Genomic DNA, 26,227 nt, shown 5'->3' with positions numbered 1-26,227 from the left:
ATTTTTCAAACATCTCCCTGAAAGATGAAATCTCGCTAAAATCTCAACCTGGGCACAGACTGCACATTGCCAGAATTTTATTTACTCGGCTGCCAATTTTCAGTGGAATTGGTAGCAGACGAGAGCATAAGTAATTGAAAAACTTGGCCAATACAAATAATTACAATATTTTTCTCCTGCAAAACCAGCATTAGCATTTTTTTACTTTTCCCCCTTTTCTTGCTATAGCTTTTAGCCTGGCTACTCCAGGAGAAAGGATTTTTCTTTCGCAAACACATTAAGTTACAGAGTAGAGTGTAAGACATTTTGAGTCATTCTCACTGTTAATGTAAGTTGCTTGTTCAATGTAAAACAATTAGAACATTTTTTTAAATTAGAAAATTATAGAGGCAAAAAAAGGAAAACTCTATCCAGAGAAGTCATCATAAAGTTTGTTTAAAATCTTCATCTGGTTAAATTTAGAAAGAGGTGGGATTCTATTTTAATCTTAAAATATATCCGAGTGACTTCCCATGTTAATGGATACATAGGCACATTGTCAAATACTGAATATTATTTGAAACGATTTTAAATGAAAAAATGAATAGGTAATATAGCAATGAAAAAATGAATAGGTAATATAGCAATGAAAAAATGAATAGGTAATATAGCGCATGGCTAAAGAAATGTGTGCAACACAAACGGCTGCTTAGTGAAAACTCTACAGAATGTTACTAGATGGTTCCGAAAGCATATTCATTCATGTCCACCTAATGGCCATGTTCAGAGGAAGAGAACAAACAAAGCCAGAAATATATAGTCTTGTCTCCAATTTTCAAAGGTTACATATAGTTAGAAAGAAATGTGTTGGCTGTGTTCCCTTTAGGAGTGAAATTCCAAGCTTTATGGGTGAAAAATACCAACCTTTCTATTGGCTGGTGGAACCTAAGAAGATTCATTGGATGTGAATCACGAGAAGGAATATATCTGCTGAGATGGATTCCCATGATCAACCAAGGGCCCACATTTTACAAATAATAAGAGCTGAGCCACTGTTTGCTGGCAGGGGCTTCTCATGTGCTCCGTATACCAAGCAGAGCTGCTGGCACTAGGCTCTGCTTTCTAAGTCTTCCTAGGTGACTGTGAGGGAGCGCCTAAGACCTGCCCTGTCCAATCAGAACTGCTCCATGGTGACCAATCAGGAGTGGAAGGGAGTGATTATAAAGGAGCATGAGAAAACTTTAGGACTTGATGGATATGTTCATTATCTTGATTGTGGTGGTAGCTACATAAAAAACTTATCAAATTGCACACTTTATTTTTTTTCATATATTTTATTGATTTTTTACAGAGAGGGAGAGAGAGTTAGAAACATCGATCAGCTGCTTCCTGCACGCCTCCTACTGGGGATGTGCACGCAACCAAGGTACATGCCCTTGACCGGTCCGCAGGCCGACGCTCTATCCACTGAGCCAAACCGGTTAGGGCAAATTGCACACTTTAAATGTGTATGGTTTATTATTATGATGATGTTCATTATTTTGATGGGGTTTGGATTATTCATGTGTATGCATTTGTCAAAACTCATTGAATGGTATATTTAAGATTTGTGCATTTCACAACATAGAAATGTTTGCTTATCCCCCTAAGCCCCGTAAACAAATATTAAACTTAAGTTTAATATAAATGCTGATGTGTTTTGGAATGAAGTGTACTGATATTTGAAATTTTCTTTCAAATGCATAAAAAACTAGGATGGATTAATGGATAGAGAGAGTCACGGATAGATGGATAAGTATGTGATAAACTAAATATAGTAAATCGTTAGCTGTAGATTTTAGGTGGTTGGCAAATAGTTGTCCAGAGTATAATTATACTGATTTTTCTGTGTATTTGAAAATTCTCATAAATAAATGGTGTGTGTGTGTGTGGGGGGGGAGAATGAATTACAGGGCCTTGGAAGATATTCTGTGCAAAGTGAAGGACCCTGGAGATTAAGCTTTATTAGTTTCACAATAAATCCACTTCTGCCTGTAGGTCTGCCAGAGTACAAATAACTAATCTATAAGGGAGAATTTTCGTTGTAAGCCCTACAGTAAAGACAACAAAGGATTTTAAAGATGAAAATAGAACCTAAAGAAAAACTCTAAAAAAAAAGAATAATTTTAAATGCTCAACCTGCCCACGTTTATTCTACATTTTTTATTTATAAAATCACTTGGGGCACAGTGCACGAATTCGTGCACCTTGAAAGGAACTGTGGGCCACAAGGCAGTGGTGGGCATAGGGCTGGGTCTTGGCCCATCCTACGCACCCCCACCTGGCCCCTCTGGCAGCGGCCCCTGGTCCCCTGTCTGTTGCAGCCCTGCTCCTGCCGTCATCGCTCCCACATGCTGATGGCGCCGGCCCCGCTCGCAACCGTGTGATGGTGGAGTGATTGGGGCCAGTGCCAGCAGTGGGTGTGAGTGGGGCTGGCACCATCAGTGGGTGCAAGCGATGGCTGCTGCCCTGATCACCCCTCAGGAGCAGGGGGAGGTGGAGAAGCACTCAGGGGCAATCGGGGCCAGCAGCCAAGCGATTGGGATTGGCTCCAGGTGCTAGCAGCGGGTACAAGCAGTGGCTCTGGCGCTGGCTGCGGGTGCAAGTGGGTCTGGCACCAGCAGTGGGTGTGAGCAGTGTCTCTGGCACCAGCAGCAGGTGCAAGTGCCAGGCGGGACTGCAGGGCGCAGGAGCAAAGAATTTTTAGTAACAACCAGAGGCTCGCTCCAATGACAGCGACTGGCACCCCACCTTGGTCTGGCACCCCCACTCACCTGCTCTACCATCCCGCCATGGCCGATGCCCACCATTGTCCACATGCGCCCCCTGGTGGCCAGCGCATGTCATAGCAACTGGTTATTCGGTTGTTCCGTTGTTCGGTCTATTTGCAGATTAGCCTTTTATTATATAGGACTAGAGGCCTGATGCACGAAATTCATGCAAGGGGCTTGGCCCCCACTGCTGCAGCGGCTGTCTCTGCCTCAGCCCCCGCCGCTGTGGCTTCGTCCAGAAGGTTGTCTGGAAGGATGTCCGGTCTAATTAGCATATTATGCTTTTATTATTATAGATGCTCTAGTTTTAAAAGAATAGTAAAATATACAAAAGAAATCAGCCATATCTCCCCCCCCCCCCGAGATTACTAGAATATAAGCTCCAAATTTATTTTGTTTATTGTGTTTCCTCAGTGATTGGAACAACAGCCCACGCATTTGGTGTTGAATGAATTGGGATGAGTTTTGTGGGGGTTTTTTGGCGGGGGGGGGGGGGGGAGGACAGGTATTTAGAGGTAGGGTTAGTGTATGCTTTGTAAAGCATTCACCATGAGCAAAAGTATAAAATTCCAGAACAAGAGGACCAGGTTCAGGAGACACAGGTTTGAATCTAGCAGAGATTAAAATATGGGAGTTCCCAGACTAACATATTTTGTTTGCCCTATATGGCATTAAAATAATTTTTGATGAGATGCCAACATTTAAAAATATGACAACTTACAGAGAAATCTGAATATTCAGCTTCTTTTGACAAATTAGAAAGCTCTGGAAACACTGAAGTGAGCAGCAGCTGTCCTGAACAATGCTCGTCTGTTCACCGAACTCCGCTTCAGGTAGCACACTCATGGGGGTTTCCTCTGAGACACTATAGGCATTAGAGTTTGCAGTATCTGGTAGAAGAACTCTGGAACTTCATATAGGAAGCAAGGTTAGGGTCAGAGATACAGGCCATGGGTACCCAAATGGGGAGTTTGTATTTTGTTCAATGGTCAAGAGGAAGACTGAACAGTGTTTGCTTAGTTACTACCATTGTGTAACAAATCATCCCAAAACTTAGTGGCTTAAGACAACAATAATTTATTTAGATCATAATTTTGTGAATGGGCAGTTTTTAAAAACAAAATATTTTTATCGATTTCAGAGAGGAAAGGAGAGAGAGAAACATCATTGGTGAGAATCAGATTGGCTGCCTTCTGCACACCCCCTACCAGGACCTGCAACCCGGGCATGCGCCCTTGACTGGAATCGAACCTGGGACCTTTCAGTCCGCAGGCCGACGCTCTATCCCCTGAGCCAAACTGGCTAGGGCTGAATGGACAGTTTGGTCTGGTTCAGCTGTGTGGCTCTTCTGGTATTGACTGGGCCAGCTGTGTTAGGTTGTCTCTGCTCCATGTATCTCTCATTGTCCAGCATAATAGCCCAGTTCATGTCTGGTTCAGGGTCCAAGAGAGGGAGTGGAAGTGTATAAGGCCTCTTGAAGCCTAGGCTTGGAATGGGCACACCATCGCTTCCACATTTTATTGGCCAAAGCCAGTCGCAATACCAGCCTAGATTCAAGGAGTGGAGAAGTAGGCTTTATTTTTCCCCCCTTTTTAAAAATCATTTTATTGTGGAAAGTTTTAAGCATATTCACCCATATGTACCCATCATCCAGATTCAACAACTAGCAACTCATAGCTAATCTTATTTTACTTTTTTCTTTATAACTAGAGGCCTGTTGCATGAAGAGATTCATGCAATACGCCTTCCCTTCCCCCCGGCTGCTGGCACCGGTTTTTCTCCGGCACCCGGGACCCAGGCCTTCACTCTGGCCGGAGCCGCCTTCAGTCTTCGCTGCTCCGTCCCACTCTGCCGTTTTGCTCCTACGTATGCAAATTAACTGCCATCTTTGTTGGGTTAATTTGCATACTCTCCTGATTGTGAGCATAGCGGAGGAACAGTCAATTTACATGTTTATTAGGTAAGATTATTTTCCCTCCCCCTGAATTATTTTAAATTAAACTCCAGATATATCATTGCATTATCTATAAACCTTTCAGTTTGTAAGAGAGAGTATTTCTTTTCAATTGAAATATAATTGACATACAATAATATATTAGTTTCATGTGTAGATTCCACTTTGCCATGGGAGGAGCTGCAAAGTCACAGTGCTAAGAGGTGTCCATACAGAGAGAGATACGTTTTTGTAAAACATCTATCACAGTTACTATCAGAGACATACTTTTGACAATATAATTTGGAGGGGGATGTGCTCTGCATGACTGGAACTATTTTCTCGTTGTAACAGAGAAGTGCTGCTTCCCTGAATCCATAAATAACTTCATGCTGAGGATAGGAGAGAGAAAGATGCCCAGCTTTCGCCTCTTCCAGTTTCTTGTCCAGCGACTCCTTAGTTTCTGTTTCAATCCACAGCTTTGTAAAAGATAGACAGTTTCTCTGAGATTTCTGTGAATGAATGAGCAGAAAGTTAGACAATAAAAGGGTGCTGAAAGCCAAGCTAGAAGCACAAAGATGTTTCTACACTGCACAACAGTGCATAAACTGCACTCCCTTTGGTCTGGCTGGATGAAGCCTAAACCACCATCTGCATTCATGCCCTAGTGATATGATGTTCCTTCTTACTTGGTCAACTTCTCAAATACAAGTAGCTTCTCAAATACAAAGGAGGGGTAAACTCCCATCTTAGTCCAAATTAGTCTCAGTTTTAGATTCTCTAATACCAGGCTGACCCTGAGTTGCAAGGGAGCCTAGAAGAGGGAAGAAGGAAAGAAGGAAGGGGGAGGAGAGAGGGGGGGCGGGGGAGGGAGAGAGAGAGAGAATGAGAATGAGAGAATATGAATATAGTGAATATAAGCTGGAATAATCTAATTCCCCAACCCACTTTAGACTAAACACCATCCCTTAACACAGAGTTTCTGAAGTCCTGTACTATTGATATTTGGGCTGTAGAATTCTTTGTTGTAGGGCTGTCCTCTGTATTGTAGGATGTTGAGTAGCATCTATCTACTAGATGCCAGTAGTATGATCTACCCCACCCATCGTCCCTGAGTTGTAACAACCAAAAAACGTCTCTAGACATTGCCAAATGTCCCCCGAGGGGCAAAATCACCCTTGCTTGTGAACCATAAAGGAAATCTTTCACAAATGTGAACTAACACATGCGGCTCACATTGTTGGGATCAGAGAGGACCTTACCCTTAATAGAGGGCCGCCTGGAGGGCTCGTAAGCCCGACAACTATCAATGATCTCCTGCAACTGTGAAGGGCAGTCTTCACCCAGTGGCTCCTGGTGCTTGTCTTTAGTTACCAGCTGGCGGATCTTCCTAGAATCACAGCCTGGCATGGAAACAAGAGGATGAGAGGCTGAAATATTGCTCTGGCACTCACACATCTCTCTGGGTGAGGATTGCTGGCATCAGACTTAGGGACTTTAAGTACTGAAGAAACAAGAGCTTCCAATGACTTCAATGACCAGCCCAGGCAGTGCCCACATTGGAGAACAAAACACCCAGGACAGCACTGATGGGGAATTTCTAGTCTTCTGGAAAAGGACCCAATCCCAGCACCATCTGAGCCAACCTTCACCCTGGTTACCTTCAAACGGCGTCTTCCCAGTGACGATTTCCCAGAGGACAATTCCAAAGCTGAAAGAAAACCGAGAAGCTGAACAATCAGAATGTTCCTGTTTTCCCACACCTCTTAGCCATTTCTAGAAACTTCAGTGAATTTTTTGATTGCCACCCAATTCCATTCAACAGAGTAGAGGTATGATGGTGTTTGTATGTGGAGTTTGACTTGGGGTTTCCTGTCCTGTTCATCTGAGTTAGAGTCTGAGCAAGAACATGAACATACCTGTATATTTCAGCTGCTATGTCATATTTATTGTACACATTTTCCAGTATTTGAGGTGAGATATATGCTGTGGAATTGACTGTCCCTTCTTTTTTTCTCTTAGTTGTTCTACCGATGGAAGTCTGTGTTTTGCTCAACTCAAATCCTGAAAGCTAGATAGAGAGGTGAATTAGAGATAGAAAGAAACAACACGATCTTGGGTTGGGAGTAGTGGGCAAGGGCTCGGTGCTACACATGATTGTCGGGGAGAGTCTTTTACCCTTGAAATGTATTTCCAGTGATGTCTTCTCTCTGTGTGGCTACCATACTGGCTGGCATTATGGGTTTTATTTATTATGGTGTATTGACCAAGAGAAACACAAAGGTTTCTTCTCTATAAAATGGGGCAATGAGGATTACCTGAGATAATGGTTATAAAGCACTTGTAAGACTTGGTAAGTTGTAGCTGTTCTAGTATCACTGTATTAGATGCAGTGCTTTCTCAGTTGAGGACGTAACTCCACTAAGTGAGGGTGGAAGAGGTGCATAGAGCTACCGCATGGCTTGTTTTCTCTCAGAAGCAGTTGGAAAAATGACATAGGGCACCCTCTCTGTTGATCTGACCCTATAGAACAGCCAGCCTGTTGCTTTGGATTTTACAGGACAACTCTGAGTTACCCCCATTGACCCTGCATGGCCAATGCCATGCTCTTAAAGAAGCCACAACACGATTAATGGGAGCAGATAGTCTCCTTTCTCCATGTACACCTGTCATTAGTACCATCAGTGTGCAGAGGTGTGCCACCCCCAAACTTGGCTAGATATGCAAGTCTAGGGGCAAGGTGAGGAAAAGGATAAGACACGTAGAGGGCTTATCCGCCACCCTTTTTAAAAAATACGTTTTCATTGACTTTTTTAGAGAGAGAGGATGGAAGAGGAATAGAGAGGTAAAAATATCAATGACAGAGAAACATGGATCAGCTGCCTCCAGCACACACCCCACTGGGGATTGAGCCTGCAACCCAGGCATGTACCTGGACTGGGAATCAAACCAATGACCTCTTGGTTCATGGGTCCACGCTCAACCACTGAGCAACACTGGCCGGGCTCATCCCCTTTCCATTACATGTTTACTGAGCACTAACATCCTCTGACACCTGTCACCATGCTAGATGCCAGAGAGGAAAGGCTGAAGAACACATGTTACAGTCCGGCGGGATGAGGACCCTGAGTGATATAGTCATGGTGTTTTGGGAGCACTTATATCACTCCGACAAGAAGGAATGGCAGAAAAGAACTATCTTCTGTTTTGCGGGGGCTGTCTCTGAAACTCATAATGCTGGAAGAAAGAAAGCCATCTATGGATGACAAAGAAAATATTCTTTTAGCATTTGGGAATTATGGACATTGAGTTAAACCCTTTCTCTTCCTTATTAGAATCCGACTTTTTAGCTCCATTCTCTTGGGAACCTGATAAAAGCAGACTGTCACCTATGCTCTTATGTAATATGTTGATGACAAAAAATGATCACTGATTGGTAAAGCTTATTGTCAGGGTATGCAGACTATAAAGAGCTGATAGGGATGCTGGGATTTGTGGTGAATCTTTTTTTAAAAAAATATATTTTATTGATTTTTCACAGATAGGAAGGGAGAGGGATAGAGAGCTAGAAACATCGATGAGAGAGGAACATCGATCAGTTGCCTCCTGCACACCTCCTACTGGAGATGTGCCCACAACCAAGGTACATGCCCTTGGCCGGAATCGAACCTGGGACCTTTCAGTCCGCAGGCCGACGCTCTATCCCCTGAGCAAAACTGGTTAGGGCATGTGGTGAATCTTATAACTGACATGCCTCCATGGGGACACTTGAAGATATGCCTCAGAAGTTGTTATAATATGACTTCTGAGGGTCATGAGGCTTCTAAGGCTAGAGGACCCCACACCCACCCGAGGGGAGCCTCTTTCTCTAGCACCTGGGGCAGGGCAAAGAGAACACCTCCTGGGTGACTGTGGGACAGCTGTGAGGACTCCACTGGAGAGAAAGATTTGACGCTGCCATGCTGGTAAGCTACGTTTCCTGCATGATACCCTTCTAAGTGACTCCAAATGCCAAGTGTGGCCTATGTCAGTCCTGTAAGTCTGAATGCCTAGTTGGGCCTGAGAAGATCCCCTGGTGGGTATTGGGATGTAGAAGTGGTGTCCAGGAATCTAAAGGGAAATGACTCTCGCCCAGCCAGTGTGGCTCAGTTGGTTGGGCCTCCTCCTATGCACCAGGAGGTGGCTGGTTCAGTTCCTGGTCAGGACACATGCCCAGGTACAGGCTCGATCCCCAATAGGGGGTGTGCAGGAGGCAGCCGATCAGTGTTTCTCTTTCATCAATGTTTCTATCTCTCTCTCTCCCTCTCCCTTCCTCTCTCTCTGAAATCAATAAAAACATATTTTAAAGATTATTTACTCCCAGTCTCTTATAAAAATAAGGGAAATGACTTTTAGCCCGTCCCTGCTAAGCAGGTGGTGAGTGAAGACAGGCATCCTAACAGGCAGGATTGAGTCTGACCTATGGTGGGCACCCGGAAAGCTGTCCAGGCAGGGAAAGGGTTTTGAGTTCAGTTCTAAGGCAGAGTTAAGGCAGAGAAACAACCAGGCACAGCTTTTCTGGGCAACAGGTGTCCCTCTCCCAGCACCAAACAGTCACCAAGGTTGAACTCAAAGAGCCCCCTGGAAGGCCACACTCACCTTCACTTGGTAGTTGTTAGTTACTAGGAAGCTCCTGCTGCTGATGTTTCTATGGAGCTCAGGGGCTTCGGACCGGTGCAGCCTGACATGACCAAAGGCAGGGAGCGTTAGTGACCTTCGGAAGACCTTCCCGGGCGGCTTGACAGTTATTACCGGAACAAGGAGGCTGGTCAGTACCGTGCCTCTCCCCCTTGTACCTCAGTTGTGGGCTCGACCCCTGGTCAGGGCGAGGGCTGGAGGCAACCAATTGATGTGTCGCTTTCACATCGATGTTTCTCTCTGTCTCTCCCCCTCCCACTTTTTCTAAAAATCAATGGAAAAATATCCTCGGGTGAGGATTAACAACAAAAACTTAAGGAAGGGGAGACTATCTTGGGCTTCTGGCCTGTTCTCTCATCCTCTCTGGGATATCAGTAGGGAAGGAGGACTCATTCTGTTCTTCTCAGCATATGGTACCTGTATAAGCCATTGGCTGCCCCCACGGCCAGGACGATGCGTTCAGCCAATGTGAGGTCCTTTTTCTGATCCAGCAGTTCCCGGAGGGTCCCGAGCTCACAGTACTCCATGACAATGGAGAATTGAGGTGGGGTCACTGATGGAAAGAAGATCAGCCCCACTCAGAGGTCCTGCTCTGCAGCCCATCTCCCCCTATCTCTACAGACACAGAAATCAGCGCTGCACTGCTTTTCCCCCACCCTCTCCCCATCTCACACAGTTTGCATCCTGACCTCACTGAATGGGTCAAATACCCACAGAGTTCCCATACCTCTTCTTCATAGTATTTGGCATGTCGTAATTATACATTCTCTTAGTTATTTGAGTAATGTCTCCCCTACTCAAGTTCAGATCCCAGAGGGCAGGCTCTGTTTTGTTCACACCCTCAGATGCAAGAACCGACACACAAAGAATGAGTCAGTCACCTCAGCCATCACCCAGGAGACCAGATATCACTGGAAATTTTCCTTTAGTTGAGGGAGGCTGTAGAGAAACGTCTAAAGGGGAATGAAACATTTAAAGGGGTTGCTCTGTCCCCTCTGTAAGCAAGAGCAACAATGCATAACCCACAGGAGAGGCCATGCTATGAGGGAAAATGCAGCCACATTAAAAAATTAAAATGAAAAAGAATCTGACGCATGAGGTTCTTGGTCAAGGGGCAGGTTAATTGAGTCTTGGGTTTGATCTACACTAATGATGATTCAGGGTAGATTCCTTATACTGATCAGTCAGCTTTATCATGTTTTATTGCAACAAGATGCTTCCATCACTCAGGCCAGTATCTGAACAAGATCTCCAGTAGACTGGGAGAGGAGGAGGTGGCCACATTAGTGTAAATCAGCCCTCAGGATGAAGGCAAATTCAAGTCCTTGTTTCTGGAAAGGATATGGGAACCTGCATCTTGGGATGCAGAAAAACGAACACTGATCATAATAACACTGTGTAGATCCCACCCTTCCAGCTTTTCTTTAAAAAATGCAATGCATTATAAGATATATGACAGACCACCAAAAGAAGGACCAACCCCAGAAGCACTCCTTACCTGTTTCATCAATGCAAATCCCAAATATACGCAGGATGTTAGGAGAATCAAATTTCTTCATGGTTGTGACCTCATTATTGAAAACATGCCTCACTGTTCTATGAGGATGAAAGGGACAATTAAGATTTCAAGATGGGAGGGTCCCTCTGAGAACATTTAGTGTAGGGACCATCTGTGCACGTGTGGGGGATTGTCAGCATCCTGGGGTGAGATGAGCTTGGCCACTGATGGCAGTGTTTAGCAGTAGAATTAGCATGCACAATACATGCTACAACATAGATTTACCTTGAAAAGATCATGCTAAGTGAAAGGAGTCAAACACAAAAGGCCACATATCGTATCATTCCATGTGTGCAATATCCAGAACACACACATCCATAGAGACAGAAAGTAGATTAGTAGGTGCCTAGGGCTAGAGAAGGTGGGGGTAGCAGTACATGGGGAGTGACTGGTAAAGGGTCTAGGGTTTCCTTGTGGGATGATGCAAATGTCCTAAAAATCACTTTATGGCAATGGTTGTACAACTCTGTAAATATATTAAAAGCCATTAAGTTATACACTTTAAATGGGTGAATCTTATGGTATGTAAATGATGTTTCAATAAAGTTATTAAAAATACTATCCCAATCCAAATCTCAATGTGTATGTTGAGGAATGTGATATTTATGTAGCTTAGTCAACCTGAGAAAGAAGAGCCAAGATGGAGGGAGTTACCTTACTAGATACTGAGAATTACTAAAAAGTCATCATAAAAACAAAACGGTGTTATTGGTGCAAAGACAAATTGACCAGTGGAATGTAATAGAGAGGTTAGAGCCAGATCCATGTCTAAATAGAAACTTAACATCCAACAAATGTGGCACCACAAGTCAATGGGGAAAAACATTTACTAGCTGCTGTAGAGAAAATGGATTCATTGTATAGATAAAAAATAAAGCTAGGCCTTACATAATATCAAAGGTGGGTTCCAGGAGAATTAAAGCCTAATGTGAGAAATAAAACTCAGTTAATAGAAGAAATCTGGAATGCCTAGGGGAGTGGAAGGGCACCTCAAGAGCACAAATACATAATAAGGTAACATTTTGGTAGAATTAATAACATCGAAATTTAAGATGTCTGTTGATGGACACCACTGGCAAAATTAAAGTATAGACAATATGATGAGAGAAGACCTTTGCAATATCTCAAACTTAGAAATGATTAATTGCCACAATATACATGTTTATCTTCTACAAACGGACGTGACAAAAACAGCAACCGCGACAGAAAGAAGGGCAATATAGAGAAGTGGAAACCCACATAGCTAAAAGCCATATGAATAAATGTTCAAATTCATTAGTAAACAGAAATGCAAGTCAAAATAGCGATAGGATGTTACTTTATAACCATAAGCATGAGAAAAACGAGAAAGCTGGATAACACTAAGAGTTGGTAGAGATATGTAACTCTAGAGCTCTCACACATTGCTGGGGAGAGTATAGGCACCTGCAACCCACTCTGGTAGTACTTAGTCAGTTTCATATCAGCATGACCCATTGAGTCCCCTCCTGGCAACACAGCCCAAAGAAATTCCCATACAGGTCCATAAAGGGGTACTTATGGTGGCATTATTTTTGGTGGGGGAACGTTGGAAACAGGTCGGGTTCCATCATTGGAAAAATAGGTAAAATGTGGGTCTACACCGCAGACAGCAGTCAGAAGGAAAGGGCCACAAGTACAATACTAGTTCCCTGATGCTGAGTGGAAAAGGTAAGAACAGTAGGCAACAGACATATAACACGACCGCTTGTGAAAATAAAAGAAGCACGCACATATAACAACAACATACATTTTACAAGAACACCTACAAACAAAACACACTTTATTGCCTGTGGAGGAGATGGGGAACTGAGAAATAGGAATGGAAGGGAATACACATTTTTAAATAACTTTTATTATACATTTATTTCTTATTTAGGCAAACTTTTATTATACATTTATTTCTTATTTATAAGAAATAAATGTATGAATAAAAGAGAGAAGTTTCTAGAACTGAGGTTGGAAGACATGCACATAAAGTCTAGGCTCTGCTCCTTAAGAGTAGAGGGCAAGTCATTTCACCCTTTGGGGCCCCATTCTCCCACCTAATGGAGACAATACGCCTCTCTCCTTGGGGAGTTTTAGAGAGGAAGTGAAGTGATACATGAGATAGTAACTATACAAAAGCACTTACCCAGGGTTTCTGGTCTGGACGTTGTTGAATACTTTTATGGCCACTGGAGATTGGTAATATTTTCCTTTAAAAACTTCGCTGAATTCATTTTTCTTTAGAGAGATCCAATCAGAAAGCTCCTCCTTCTTAATCTCCTTGATTTTATATGCGAGGACCGCCTTTATTGATGTCTGTAATTCTGACCGTAGGACAGAAGGAAATAGAGTCAATGAGCTGAGGAAGGTGTCCTAAGGGAAGAGGTGTCTCTGCAAACAATGTAAGTGGGAAGCCTTACGCCATGACCCAAAGCTGGCCCTGGCGGGACCTTCTCGCTCACTCAGCCTGGGGAAGAGGTTCCAGAGCCTCTGAGTGACCAGTAGAGACACAGCTGGATGGTTAACAAAAATGTGTCATGCACTTCCTGCCCCTCTTCTTCAAGTCCTGTCTGTCTCTCCAGCCTAAACCTCCATCTCAATCCGTCTCTCTCGTTTGGGAGCCCTTCCTACTCCTACTGCCACTTGAGCTCGGCACTTGAACATTTAGCATCTTGTTTAGTCATTTCAGCTCTAATCGTGAGATACATAGTTCAAGCTGAGTGACTCCACTGCTGGTGTGTGTTCACACGACTCTCTTTCCTCTCCCTCCCTCCTACCCTGTGGCTGTGAGCTCCCCTAAGGCAGGGTCTTTCTCTGCATCTGACTTGGCTCTACGTACAAGGCTCTGACAGCAGATACAGATTGGTCAAGTGAGTGATGACTGAGTATTCTAAATTTGATTTGCATTTGTTCTTGGGAATTCAGCAAAAGAAGCTTCGATACTATCTAGAGCAGTGGTTCTCAACCTCCCTAATGCCGCGACCCTTCAATACAGTTCCTCATGTTGTGGTGACTCCCCACCATAAAATTATTTTCGTTGCTACTTGATAACTGTAATTTTGCTACTGTTATGAATCGTCATGTAAATATCTGATATGCAGGGTGTATTTTCATTGTTACAAATTGAACATAATTAAAGCCTAGTGATTAATCACAAAAACAATATGTAATTATATATGTGTTTTCCAATGGTCTTAGGCAACCCCTGTGAAAGGGTCGTTCGACCCCCAAAGGGGTCACGACCCACAGGTTGAGAACCGCTGATCTAGAGGCAAGTTGTCAGCGCTTAGACCGGTACTAGAAGGTATCTTGGGGGTTAAGAAGTTCCCTTCAAATGCTACTCCATGGACAGAAGCCTGGGCTAAGTTATGAGCACATCCGCAAACCTGTGGGCTGTTTCCAACCATCCAGCCTAGAAAATGGGCAGTGGTGGGGTGGGGGAAGACTGGAGTTCCTACTGAACAAATGACTTTGGTTTGGGGGCAGTCAGAAGCAGCAGGTCACAGGTAACTCACGGCGCCTCATGATTTCTTCCACTGCATTTTTCACTTGCTCCACTAAAGCTTCGATAATTTCACTTCCTGCTGGAAAAAAGAGTAGCAAATACTCAAAAATAGAAATGCGAATTAAAAGCACACCAAGGTCCCATTTTCTTTTCTTTTTCTTTTTTTTTTTTTTTAAAATGGTGAGACTTTTTTTAATTTTTTATATATATTTTATTGATTTTTTACAGAGAGGAAGGGAGAGGGATAGAGAGTTAGAAACATCGATTCAGCTGCCTCCTGCACACCTGCCACTAGGGATGTGCCCGCAGCCAAGGTACATGCCCTTGACCGGAATCGAACCCGGGACCCTTGAGTCCACAGGCCGATGCTCTATCCATTGAGCCAAACCGGTTACGGCTGGTCCCATTTTCTTTAACTTATCATATTCATTGCAGTAGGGATTACTACTACTGCTCACGAATATTCATCTTTCTACTTCTTTTTAAAAAAAAATACATTTTGTTGATTTTTTTACAGAGAGGAAGGGACAGGGATAGAGAGTTAGAAACATCGATCAGCTGCTGCCTCCTGCACACCCCCCACTAGGGATGTGCCCGCAACCAAGGTACATGCCCTTGACCAGAATCGAACCTGGGACCCTTGAGTCTGCAGGCCAACGCTCTATCCACTGAGCCAAACTGGTTAGGGCTAGTCTTTCTACTTCTAAGCACACAGTGAATGCCTTGAAGCATGGCCGTGTCACTCGCTTTGACTAAGAAATGAAGCGGAAGAAATGCGAAGGAAGTTTGTGTCAATGCGAACGTGCCATAACCTTGGAAGTTCCTGGAAAGGACAGCTGCTACCTTGGAGTCTCCTGGACTTTGCCTAAATAAGAAATAAAGTTTTCTTTCTGCGAGACACTGTTGTGTGGTTGGTTTGGTTTTTTTACACCATAGCATAATCTCATCTATCATTATTTATATAATCAGAAATACATTTAAAACCTGATAGGACCTTCAGTGCTAAAGCTAATGAAGAAAAGTGTGGAGAACCACAATCTCATACATAGCTGGTAGGAATGATATTGATCTAACCTCTGTAGAGGACAATCTGGCAATCTCTATCAAAATTTTAAGTGCCAGGGGGAGGGGAGGAGGCTGGGGACATCTGTAAAAAAAAAAAAAAAAAAAGTAAAGTGCTCATACTCTTTGACCCACTTATAGGAATTGTTCCTAAAGATATCCTGAAATATATGCGAAGATGCTTAAGGCAGGACTACTTACAATTGTGAAAAACTGGACACAGCTCAAATGTTCGTCAATAGGGAGGTGTTTAAATATATCTGGCCCACCCTAACCGGTTTGGCTCAGTGGATAGAGCATCGGCCTGCGGACTGAAAGGTCCCAGGTTCGATTCCGGTCAGGGGCATGTACCTTGGTTGCGGGCAACATCCCCAGTAGGGGGTGTGCAGGAGGCAGCTGATTGATGTTTCTCTCTCATCAATGTTTCTAATTCTCTATCCCTCTCCCTTCCTCTCTGTAAAAAAATCAATAAAATATATTTTAAAATGAATGAATGAATGAATCAATCAATCAATCAATCTGGCCCATGAATACCAATGAATACGAGGCAACTCTATGAAAATTAATATGGATGAATATTCAAGATTTAATGAGAAAAGCAAGAAGCAGAGCAGTGTGTTTAGGATGCTACTGATAGTGTAACAGTGATAAAAAAAAATCTATATCCTTAAATATCTGGAAGGCTATTCAATGAACTGGTAAAGAAGATTATGTCTGGGAAGGAAACAGTTCCTTTGAGGTCAAGGGTGAGAAGGACATTTACTTCTCATGCTGGGCCCTTTTTGTACCTTGTGAATGTATTACTTGATAAAAGTGTTTTTAAAAACTGAAAAGCCTCACTCATTTATGACTAATAAAGACCATTATAAACTGATGAACAAAAACAGATACAGAGGCAGAGCAGCATTAAACAGACTGTCAAACTACAGCAGGAAGGCTGGGGAGGGTTGGGGGGGCGGCGGTAAGAGATCAACCAAAGGACTTGTATGCATGCATATAAGCATAACCAATGGATATAAGACACTGGGGGGTAAGGGAGGCTGGGGGAAAGTCAAGGGGGGAAAAAAAAGGAGACAAATGTACTACTCTTTGTAATATTTTAAGCAATAAAAAACAAACAAACTGAAAAGCAAGAGCAGAAAGTAAATCCTGTCCTCCAAGTTGATGACACCAACATGCCCCCCACCTTTCCCAGGAAGTGGGCCAATGAGCGCTGAAGATTAGGAAGGCTGGGGGCCAGTCCTGTCTTTCAGCTGGGTTGGCCCCTGCACACACCTCTTTCCCCTGGCCCCCAACCCCTGATTCTGTTTCTCTTTGTTGGGTGTTTGGTTGGAGGATTACAGGTGTCCCACTTTCCCTCGTCCAGAAAAGAACCCATTTTGCCCACAGGTCTCTTCTAGGCGCAGTTTGTCCTGGTTGAGTGTCCCCTGCTGACCTGATTGGGGATGGACCACCTTCCACATCAAGGTGGCAGAACAGTTATTTTGCTGGTCTCCAGTGCCCAGAAGGGAAGAGTTTAGAATTCCTTACAAAAGGGAAGAGTTTAGAATTCCTATCACCAGGATCTGCAAAGGGGTAAAGAGGCCACATTTGTTTCCATCCTTCTGCTCTGTTCCCTCTTCTGGTGGCCCTGGCCCACTGCCTCCCCTATTCCAACCTAGCCCATGTTTCATCCCTAAGGCCTTGACCTCCACTAAAGTCCACCAAGTTCAAGGGCCACTCTAGTTCAAGCCACCATCATCTTTTACCTAGTCTCAAAGCGGCTCTTAACTAGGCTCACATTTCCACTCTTGCCCTCTGGGGTATGTTGAATGATTGGTCCCAATTCTTCACTCCTATGTAATAGTCTTATACATCCACACCATTATAGCTTCATAGCGGGCACACTATATTTCCCTGTCCCTTCATGTTGGGCTTGGCTGTATCAATGGCTTTGAATATTAGTGGACAAAAGTAGAGTGGACAAGGTGCTGGTATTGTGGAGCTTGCCTTCTTGCAATTCTGCCAAAAGAACATTCTCCAAGGACTCACTGCTCCTACAACCTTGGCTACAGAATGAGACACGTTAAACAGACCCAAATTAGACCTGCTGCCTGGAGCCCAGCCCAGCCAAGGCCACTGAGATCAGAAGAATCCCAAGTGGACCCACAGATCTGTGAGCAGGAGAAGGAATGACTATTGTTTCAAGCCTCTGAGTTTTGGGGTGGTTTGTAATTGCAGTATTAGTACAGCAACTGACTAATACGTATCATTACAGTCCATCGCCACATGGCAGCCCAAGTGATGTTCTTTAATACAAGTCAAATCATGACAGGCCCACGTTTAAGACCTCCCTTTCCTGGCTCCTATGACTCAGAATAAAACCTATATTTCTTTTCATGCCTTCATGGCCCTGTATGACCTTGCTCCTGTATCTTCCGGCCTCCTTCTCCACATCCATCTCATACTACTCCCTCTTCCATGTCTACCCCACCAAAGCCATCCTGCCTTCTGGTTGTTCCTTCTGGTTGTTCCATTTATTCCCCATCTCAGGGGCTCTGCATCTCCTGTTTTCTCTGCTGGGAATGCTCCTCTCCCTCATCTTCATATGGCTTGCTCCTTCTCATTATTCAAGGCGTCCATTCCAATGCCACCGGTTAGAGAAGCTTTCCCTGGACACTCAGTCTGCACCCGCTGTCACTTTCTATTCCATTGCCCTGCTTATGGCTTTCATTGCTTTTAAATAAAATGACTTAGACCTCTATCTGCAGACTTTATGTTTCAAGAGGGCAGAGGTTTTGTCTATTTTTCTCTGTGTTATGTCTCAGAAACGTAGAACACTAGCTGGCATACAGTAGGTACAGTTGTGTGCTTCATAATGTTGAGGTCAGCGATGGACTGCATATATGATGATGGGCCATAAGCTTATAATGGAGCTGAAAATTTCCTATCACCGAGTGAGGTCCCACAGTGATTACTTATGTGTTTGTGGTGATGCTGGTCTCAGCAAACCTACTACCTTGCTAGTCATATAAATGTATAGCACATACAATTACAGTGAGGCCTTGACTTACGAGTGTCCCGACTAACGAGTTTTTCGAGATACGAGCCGTCTCTCGGCCGATTTTTGCTTTGAGTTGCGAGCTAAAATTCGGGTTACGGGCCAGCTTCAGATACCCCACCGCTAGTTGGCGCAGCGAACGTCACTGTGAACGCCACAACATCAGCCCAGCATCGCGTGTCTCACTCGTTCACTTTTTGATTTGACATACGAGTAATTTGAGTTACGAGCTCTGTCACGGAACGAATTAAACTCGTAAGTCAAGGCCCCACTGTATGTACAGTACATAATACTTGATAATAAGTGACTAGGTTACTGGGTTATGTATTTACTATACTATCCTTTTTATTGTCATTTTAGAGTGTACTCTTTCTACTTATAAAAAAGCGTTTACTGTAAAACTGTATGCAATATTATGCCAGCAGCAACCTCATAGATCTCGTGTTTACTCTGTCTCCTGATTGCATCATATTCTCTTGACTTAATCTTTTGTTGGTTTGTACAGTCGAATGTCGTACAGGCTTGTGGCCTAGGAGCAATAGGTTATAACGTATAGCCCAGGTGTGTAGGAGGCTAGACAATCTAGGTTTGTGCAAGTGCACTCTGATGTTCCCACATCGCTGAAATCGCCGAATGACACATTTCTTTGAATGTATCCCTGCCATTGAGTGGCACGTGACTATACTCAATTCATGTTTGCTTAGTTAATTAGTTAGTTCTTCCTCCTGATAATTTACATATTAACAGAAGGTCCTGGAAAAAGTAAGGCTGGAAGGAATTAGCTTCTGGAATTCTAGGTATTACATCAAAAAGAATGAAGAAGCAAAGAAGACATTAGTATCAACACCCCCAACCTCTCTCCTACTCTGGCTTGCCCAAATTTCACCAGGTCCCCCGCCCCCCACCATATCTGGGCCCATGGATGTTAGGAGTTCTGAGTCACATGAATGACATCTGCTCAAACCTCTTCAGCCTTCCTGCTTCTCTGGTAAATCAAAACGAGACTAAAATGCCCCCATTTACTCCCCCTGACAAAAGAAGCCTTACCAGTTAGACTCTGGAAGGCTTGCCAATCTTCCTCTGCATCCTGCTGATCCTCTTTTTTCCAGGCTTCTTTGCTGATGCTTGAAATAGACACCCCCTGATACACCTGAAGCGCCAGTGAGAGCTCCTGGTAGACATCGTTCAGCCTATTGTTCACATCTGTAAAGAGTTCTTTGTTCTTCCCTGATTTTAGAAACTTATGGAGAAAGGACTTATTGCTAAACTTATCTATCTTCTTCTCGGCTTCCTCGAGGGCCGCCTGGAAATTGTTCAGGGCAGTGATGATCCCAGGGGACAGATTCTCCTCTCCTCGGGTCTGGAGCTCTTGCAGAGGCTGCAGCAGGCCGTGGATGCGGTTCCTTAGACGTTTGTACTGTCCCTCGCAGTGTTGCATCTTTTCACATAGTTCGTACACATACTGGGCCCAGGAGATGACGTTCTTCAATATATCCATACCTGGAAGAAACTGATGCAATCTGTTCAAGTCCCAGAAATCTCCTGCATATTTACAACTGGGCTACAGGAACCTCCGGGGTGTCTGTGATTTAAATGGCTGAAGAATTCTCCCCACAATTTCATATAAGGTAGAGATGGCTTGACGTCCACCAATATCTGTTCTGCCCTTCCATAATAACAGAGCTGTGGCTGGGAAGTGTCGGCTCACCTAGGACTATATCTCCCAGCCTTCCTTGAGGCTTGATGTGGTCATATGACTAGTTCTCGCCAATGGGGTGAGAGTGGATATGATATGTGCTACTTTGGGCTGAGGTGGGTTTGTCTCCTCTACACACTATCAGCTGGATGCATAGGATGACACAGCCCTAGGGGTGTTGGAGTCCCGAGAAAGAAGGTAGAGTCTCAAGAAGGAAGAATCCTGGATCCCCGATTCATCATTTGGAGGAGGGCTGCTCACAGACCTGGACCATCTGCCACGGACTGTTAAGTGAATGAGGAATAAACTTCTATTGTGTTTGAGCCATTATATTTTGGTGTCTGGTCATTATATCAGTTTAGCCTATTCTAACAAAAATATCCTGCCAAAGTATAGGGGTGACGATAGGATGGTGGGTTGGAAAGCTCAGGCCCTGTCTAAAGAAGGCAAGGGTTAGCCAGCAAGGATAAATGGGCCAGTGGTGGAAGATCTTCCAGTTTTGAAAGAGCAGACAGAGCCCTAACCGGTTTGGCTCAGTGGATAGAGCGTCGGCTGCGGACTGAAGGGTCCCAGGTTCAATTCCGGTCAAAGGCATGTACCTTGGTTGCGGGCACATCCCCAGTAGGGGGTGTGCAGGAGGCAGCTGATCAATGTTTCTCTCTCATCGATGTTTCTAACTCTCTATACCTCTCCTTTCCTCTCTGTAAAAAATCATTAAAATATATTTTTTTAAAAAGAAAGCGCAGACAGAAATCTGGATTTTTATGTTAAATCTCTCAGTTTAAAATCTTGCAACCAACCCTGGCCAGGTAGCTCAGTTGGTTAGAGCGTCGTGCCAATACATCAAGTTGCAGGTTCGATCTCCTGGCAGGGCACACACAAGAAGCAACCAATGAATGCATAAATAAGTGGAACAACCGATATTTCTCTCTCTCTCAGATCAACTTTAAAAAATATAAAATCTTGCAACTAAGTAAAAAAATGTGCAGTCCAACTCTGTGGGTCAAATAAAACATGTCTGCCAACTGGATATTGCCCACGAAGCCCCAATTTGCAACCTTGGCCACAGTTGGCCAAGGATACTGAGGATTGTAACAGAACTTGGCTTCTGTCAGTCTCAGCTTTTCCTTTCTATCTCTTTTCCCAATGCTTGAGCATCCCTGTCTCCCTAGTGCTCGTCCCCAGCTCTCTCTGCTGCGTTTTTAGAAAGCTGTGCATTTGTTATAGCCTACCCATTGTCTATGCACCCATGACTTCATTATGTAAGTGCTGCTCCCTCAGAGGCATTTGCACTAAAGACTCAGGGGTTTCCCAGGAACAAAGGAATCGTGGTGAACATCGGTGTTGCCCTCACAGCACCCACTTTCCTACCTCCTATTACTGCCCAGATTTTAAGTGGCTATTGTTCCTCCCTCATTCAGCAATGAGTGTGTAGGGAGCTGGCCCCTCTTCTAGAGGTGAAACCTGATGTATCTAAGCCAGTGGTTCTCAACCAAAGGTGATTTTGCCTCCAGAGGACTTCTGGCAATGTGATTGCTACTTACATCTGGTGGGTAGATGTTAGGGTGCTATAATGCATAGGACAACCCCTCCACAGCAAAGAATTATCCAGCCCCAAAGGTCAATAGTGCTGGGGTTGAGAAAACGTGATCTAAGCCATCAGGTAATTCCTAATAGTCTTTCACAGTGATTGATTCAAAATTGGGCACGCGGGCTAACTTGAGTGGAGGGGAATGGTTGCCGGGGAGATTCCTGTATCCCCTAAGACAGCCCAGGAAGCCAGCTTCTAACTCTTAATTTCTCTCCCCCTCCCTCTCTCTTTCATCTGAATATGGGTGAATGAGTGAGAAACATGGAGCCCCAATCCCAAAGCCTTGGGATGAGCAACCTACAAATGACAGAATGCAAAGGAAAGGAAAGAAAATGCAAAGGTTTGAACTGACCCTGAAGTCTACCCCATTTCTCAATTACATGTTTCATGAACCAATGACCTTTCTTATTATTTAAGCCAGTTTGAATCATGCTTGCTGTACTTGTAACTAAAGGCAACCTGTTTCAGTAATGAGTGATGATAATAACAATGATCACAAATCTCCCTATTCAGTTAGTATATACTATGAACTTTGGAACCATGAGTTCACTGTTTTATAGTTGGAGATACTTAGGCTCAAGGAAGTTGTATTTAAATAAGTACAAAACCATAGTAATGGTTTCCAAAGTACTTTTAAACAGTTAATCTCAGCAGCTCCATGAAATAGGTGGGACACTATTATCACCATGTTAAAGATCAGATAACAGTTTGGAGAACTGCATTGGCTTGACACCCAAATCTGGCTTTAAAGTGATGAGTGAAAAACTAGCGGAAGTGAAACCAACTGAACAACCAGTGGGTACACTTTTGTTTTTCTTGCCTTAAAGTTATATGGACCTTGCCAGGGAAGTGACAGGTGTTAAGGCATGTCTAAAAAGACTCAGTGGATTGCATACTACCCAGCTACTCCCAGTTGCTAAGCAAATGCCTTCAAAGCCATTTCTTGGCACCCATGAGGGCAATGAGCTTTACACTTTTCTCTGGTCCAGATGTGAAAGTGTTGCTCAAGGAATCTTGCAGATTTCAGTTTCATAGCTTCAAGCTCCAATTATCCTATTACCAGCTTCATAAAAAAGCTACATCTCCACAATAATTAATCAGAAAAGATAATGGGGAAATACCCCACTCATAAAAGTGACAATTTAAAACAATACATTTTACAGAAGTGATGATGTGGTATGAAGAAAATCACACAAAACAAAGCTTTAAAAAAATGGAGAGAATTGTTATATCTCTGGCTGTGAAGATTAAAAATGACAAGCCAGACAATCCTTCCCCAATTTAAACCCAATTTAAAGCAATTCCAACAAAACTCCCAATGGTATATTTTGGTATTGAAACAAAATGTTCCTAAAGTTAATTTCAAAGAGGAAAGTGGTAGGAATAACGAGATTTTTAAAAACAAATAAGAGGGCTTATCTATAAGATGCAAATCTATTAAAAACTGCAATAACTGAAACTGCTTAGGGCTTATTAACCATTGATAAAGATATCAAAAGGATAAGAGGGAATATATACATATTTTTTGACTCAACAATGTGAATTTCTAGGAACTTATGCTGTAGAAAAGCTTGTATGTGTATAGAAAGATATATACTAAGATGTTCATTGCAGTGCTATTTATAATATGGAAAGCTGCTAACAAGGAGAGGGAAAATTTACTATTTTTAAAAGTGAAAAAATCTTTAAGTGGCATAACAATATAAATCCATAAGTAATCTAATGGCATTTCCTTTTCTCCTCAAAATAAATAAAATAAAATAATAAAATAAAGAGGTATCAGACATCCTTTCCTGATGAGGGCATTATCACTCAGTAGGCTTCTTAGGCAATTTACCCACAGACAGCCTGGAGTTCCTCTGTCTACTAGGGCTTCTTGGACGGCTCCTCTGAGCGGGTTCCCAGGCCCCTCCGACCCCCATCCATTCCACCTCTTCTTTGGCAGAAAGCAGTGAGTCATTCAGAGACCCGCGCGGGCTGCTCTACCATCAGAGCGCAGGAAATGAAACTAACCCGGACCCGAGTTCCGGGGAAATCGAACAGTGGGCCACCCCACCCTCCGTTACTCCCCCACCTCCCCTCCCGGCCCAGGGACCCCACCGCAGCCCCCTGGCCCCGCAAGGCGGACCGCGCCCGGAGACCACACCAGACTCACCCTTGTCCCTCCCGAAGGCGTCCACTCTGCCCGGTGCACAGTCCAGGAGGCCCGCTCCAGCCAAGCAGAGGCTGCCTATGCCCAGCGGAGAAGTCTGTGGACGTGAGGCCACAGGGGAGTCCCGAGTCCCTGTGCCCGCTTCCCTCCGGGGCTCCGCGCTCTGCGCTCCCGCTCTGCGCTCCCGCTCCCTCTTCCCGCCTAGGACTGTCTGTCGTTGGGGTTGGGGTTGTGCCTGAACCGCTCGGTCCTGCACTCTCCAGAGGCCACCGCCCCAAGGCTGGCACGTGGACAGTGAAGTCTGACCAGCCCGGGAGCTTTTCAAGTCTGAGCCCACGGCTCAGGTGCCCTGGATCGTAGAGCCCCTTTCTAGAAAGTTCAGAGCGGAGTCTCCTCCCTTCCTCCTGGCAGTTTCCTCCTGCGCTTTCCACCCTCCCCCTCCTTCCTGCATTCACTCGGCAGCTAGTTCTAGAACACACTAAGTCCTCACTTAAGGCTCCCTGTAGGTTCTTGGACTGACTTTAAGGGGAACCTCATATGAGGAAACCAATTTGACCATAGGCTACATGGTATGCACAAGAGTTAAGTTTCTACAGCATATTTCTGGTCGCAAAAACATCACCAAACTTCTAATAAACACCCCAAACACTTACAGTAAACATTGGAAAAAATGTGAACTCCATGTACATGTAAGAAAGACTAAAAAAACCAGATAGGATTGTATTTTCCAACCTGCTCATCCCAGTTCAGGGCTGGGTGGCTGAAGCCTCTCCCCGCAGCTCAGGGCGCAAGGTAGGACCCACCTGGACAGGATGCCAGGAAGTGCTTTCATCACACACACACACACACACACACACACACACACACACACACACACACACCACACTCACTCAGACGGGGACAACTAGACTCACCAACTCACCTCACGGGCACATCTTTGGGATGTGGGAGGAAACTGGAGGCCCAGAGAAAAGCCCAGCAGACCTGGGGAGATGGTGCAAACTCCACACAGACAGTGGCCCTGGCTATAAAGTGTTTTCTTTTTCTTTTCTTTTCTTCACATCCATGTTATAACAAAACCACATCGAACAAGCCTATGTTATTTGAGGGTCTGCTGTTCTCACTGTGACAGGCCCTCTGCCTGGGGCCGGGGATTCAGGAAGGAATATAGTGTCCCAGAGAGGTACTGTAACTAAGACACAGGATGCAGAAAGAGCACTTCACAAGACTTAACACTCCTTTGTGACAAAACTCTCAACAAACTAGGAGCAGGAGGAAACTGTCTAAACATAATAAAGAACCTATATGACAAGGCCACAGCTAACGTCATACTCAATGATGAAAAACTGAAAACTCTTCCTCCAAGATAAAAAATAAGGCAAGGATGCCCACCCTCCCAACTTCTGTTCAACATAGTGATGGGAGTCCTAGCCAGAGCAATTAGGCAAGATATCCAGGTGGAAAAATGAGGAGTAAAGTTGTGTCTGTTTAGCCGAAACCGGTTTGGCTCAGTGGATAGAGCGTCAGCCTGCGGACTGAGAGGTCCCAGGTTCGATTCCGGTCAAGGGTGTGTGCCTGGGTTGCGGGCGCATCCCCAGTGGGAGATGTGCAGGAGGCAGCTGATCGATGTTTCTCTCTCATCGATGTTTCTAACTCTCTATCTCTCTCCCTTCCTCTCTGAAAAATCAATAAAATATATTTTAAAAAAAAGAAAAAAAAAGTTGTGTCTGTTTATAGGTGACAAGATCTTCATATAAACTCCATTAAAAAACAACAACGACAACAAACACACAGAGCTCATAAACAAATTCAGTGAAGTTGCATGATACAAAATTAACATACAAAGAACCAGTATGTTTTTATTCACTAACAACAAACTATCTGAAAAGGAAATCAGGAAAACAATCCAATTTACAATAGCACCAAAAAGAATAAAATACGTAGGAATAAATTAACTAAGGTGGTGAAAGAATTGAACACTGAAAACTACAAACCTTCAATGAAGAAAATTAAACAAGACACAAACAAATGGAAAGACACCCCTTGTTCATGGATTAGAAGATTTAATATTGTTGAAATGTCCATACGTCCAAAAGCAATCTAGAGATTTGATGCAATCCCTATCAAAATCCCAATGTCATTTTTTACAGAGGTAGAAAAACAATACTGAAGTTAAATATGGAACCACAAAAGACCATGTGTGAATAGACAAATCACT

The 26,227-nt window shown here is 43.9% G+C and overlaps 1 protein-coding gene across 3 annotated transcripts; it reads right to left on the bottom strand.

Annotated features, from left to right (window-relative positions):
- Positions 1 to 3,981: 3,981 nt before the first annotated feature.
- Positions 3,982 to 24,400, bottom strand: MLKL (mixed lineage kinase domain like pseudokinase). 3 transcript variants are annotated; one of them, XM_036346495.1, is made up of 11 exons: positions 24,013 to 24,400; positions 19,618 to 20,080; positions 14,479 to 14,547; positions 13,110 to 13,287; positions 10,898 to 10,995; positions 9,817 to 9,952; positions 9,361 to 9,442; positions 6,642 to 6,793; positions 6,384 to 6,433; positions 5,985 to 6,125; positions 3,982 to 5,234 (listed from the first exon to the last, which is right to left on the bottom strand). In XM_036346495.1, exons 2-11 carry the CDS (start codon positions 20,066 to 20,068, stop codon positions 5,191 to 5,193), a joined length of 1,401 nt encoding a protein of 466 aa, XP_036202388.1. In that variant the 5' UTR covers positions 20,069 to 20,080; positions 24,013 to 24,400; the 3' UTR covers positions 3,982 to 5,190. The 3 variants fall into 3 exon arrangements, with proteins under 3 accessions (XP_036202388.1, XP_036202390.1, XP_036202389.1); XM_036346497.1 differs by having other exon boundaries at positions 14,479 to 14,544; XM_036346496.1 differs by having other exon boundaries at positions 19,618 to 20,070.
- Between the last annotated feature and the right edge of the window lie 1,827 nt (positions 24,401 to 26,227).

This window comes from Myotis myotis, unplaced genomic scaffold (assembly GCF_014108235.1).
Source record: "Myotis myotis isolate mMyoMyo1 unplaced genomic scaffold, mMyoMyo1.p scaffold_m19_p_19, whole genome shotgun sequence".
NCBI classification, from domain to species: Eukaryota; Metazoa; Chordata; class Mammalia; order Chiroptera; family Vespertilionidae; genus Myotis; species Myotis myotis.
The sequence above is the reverse complement of the archived record's forward strand: the minus strand, read 5'-3'. Positions and strand labels throughout refer to the sequence as shown.

Excerpts from the sequence above, each read along its gene's own strand:
- MLKL (XM_036346495.1), bottom strand. The coding sequence starts at position 20,068 with ATGGATATATTGAAGAACGTCATCTCCTGGGCCCAGTATGTGTACGAA. Across the intron at positions 9,443-9,816 it reads GCAGCCAATGGCTTATACAG|GCTGCACCGGTCCGAAGCCC; the intron begins GTACCATATGCT and ends TGGTCATGTCAG. Across the intron at positions 6,434-6,641 it reads ATAGCAGCTGAAATATACAG|CTTTGGAATTGTCCTCTGGG; the intron begins GTATGTTCATGT and ends GTTTTCTTTCAG.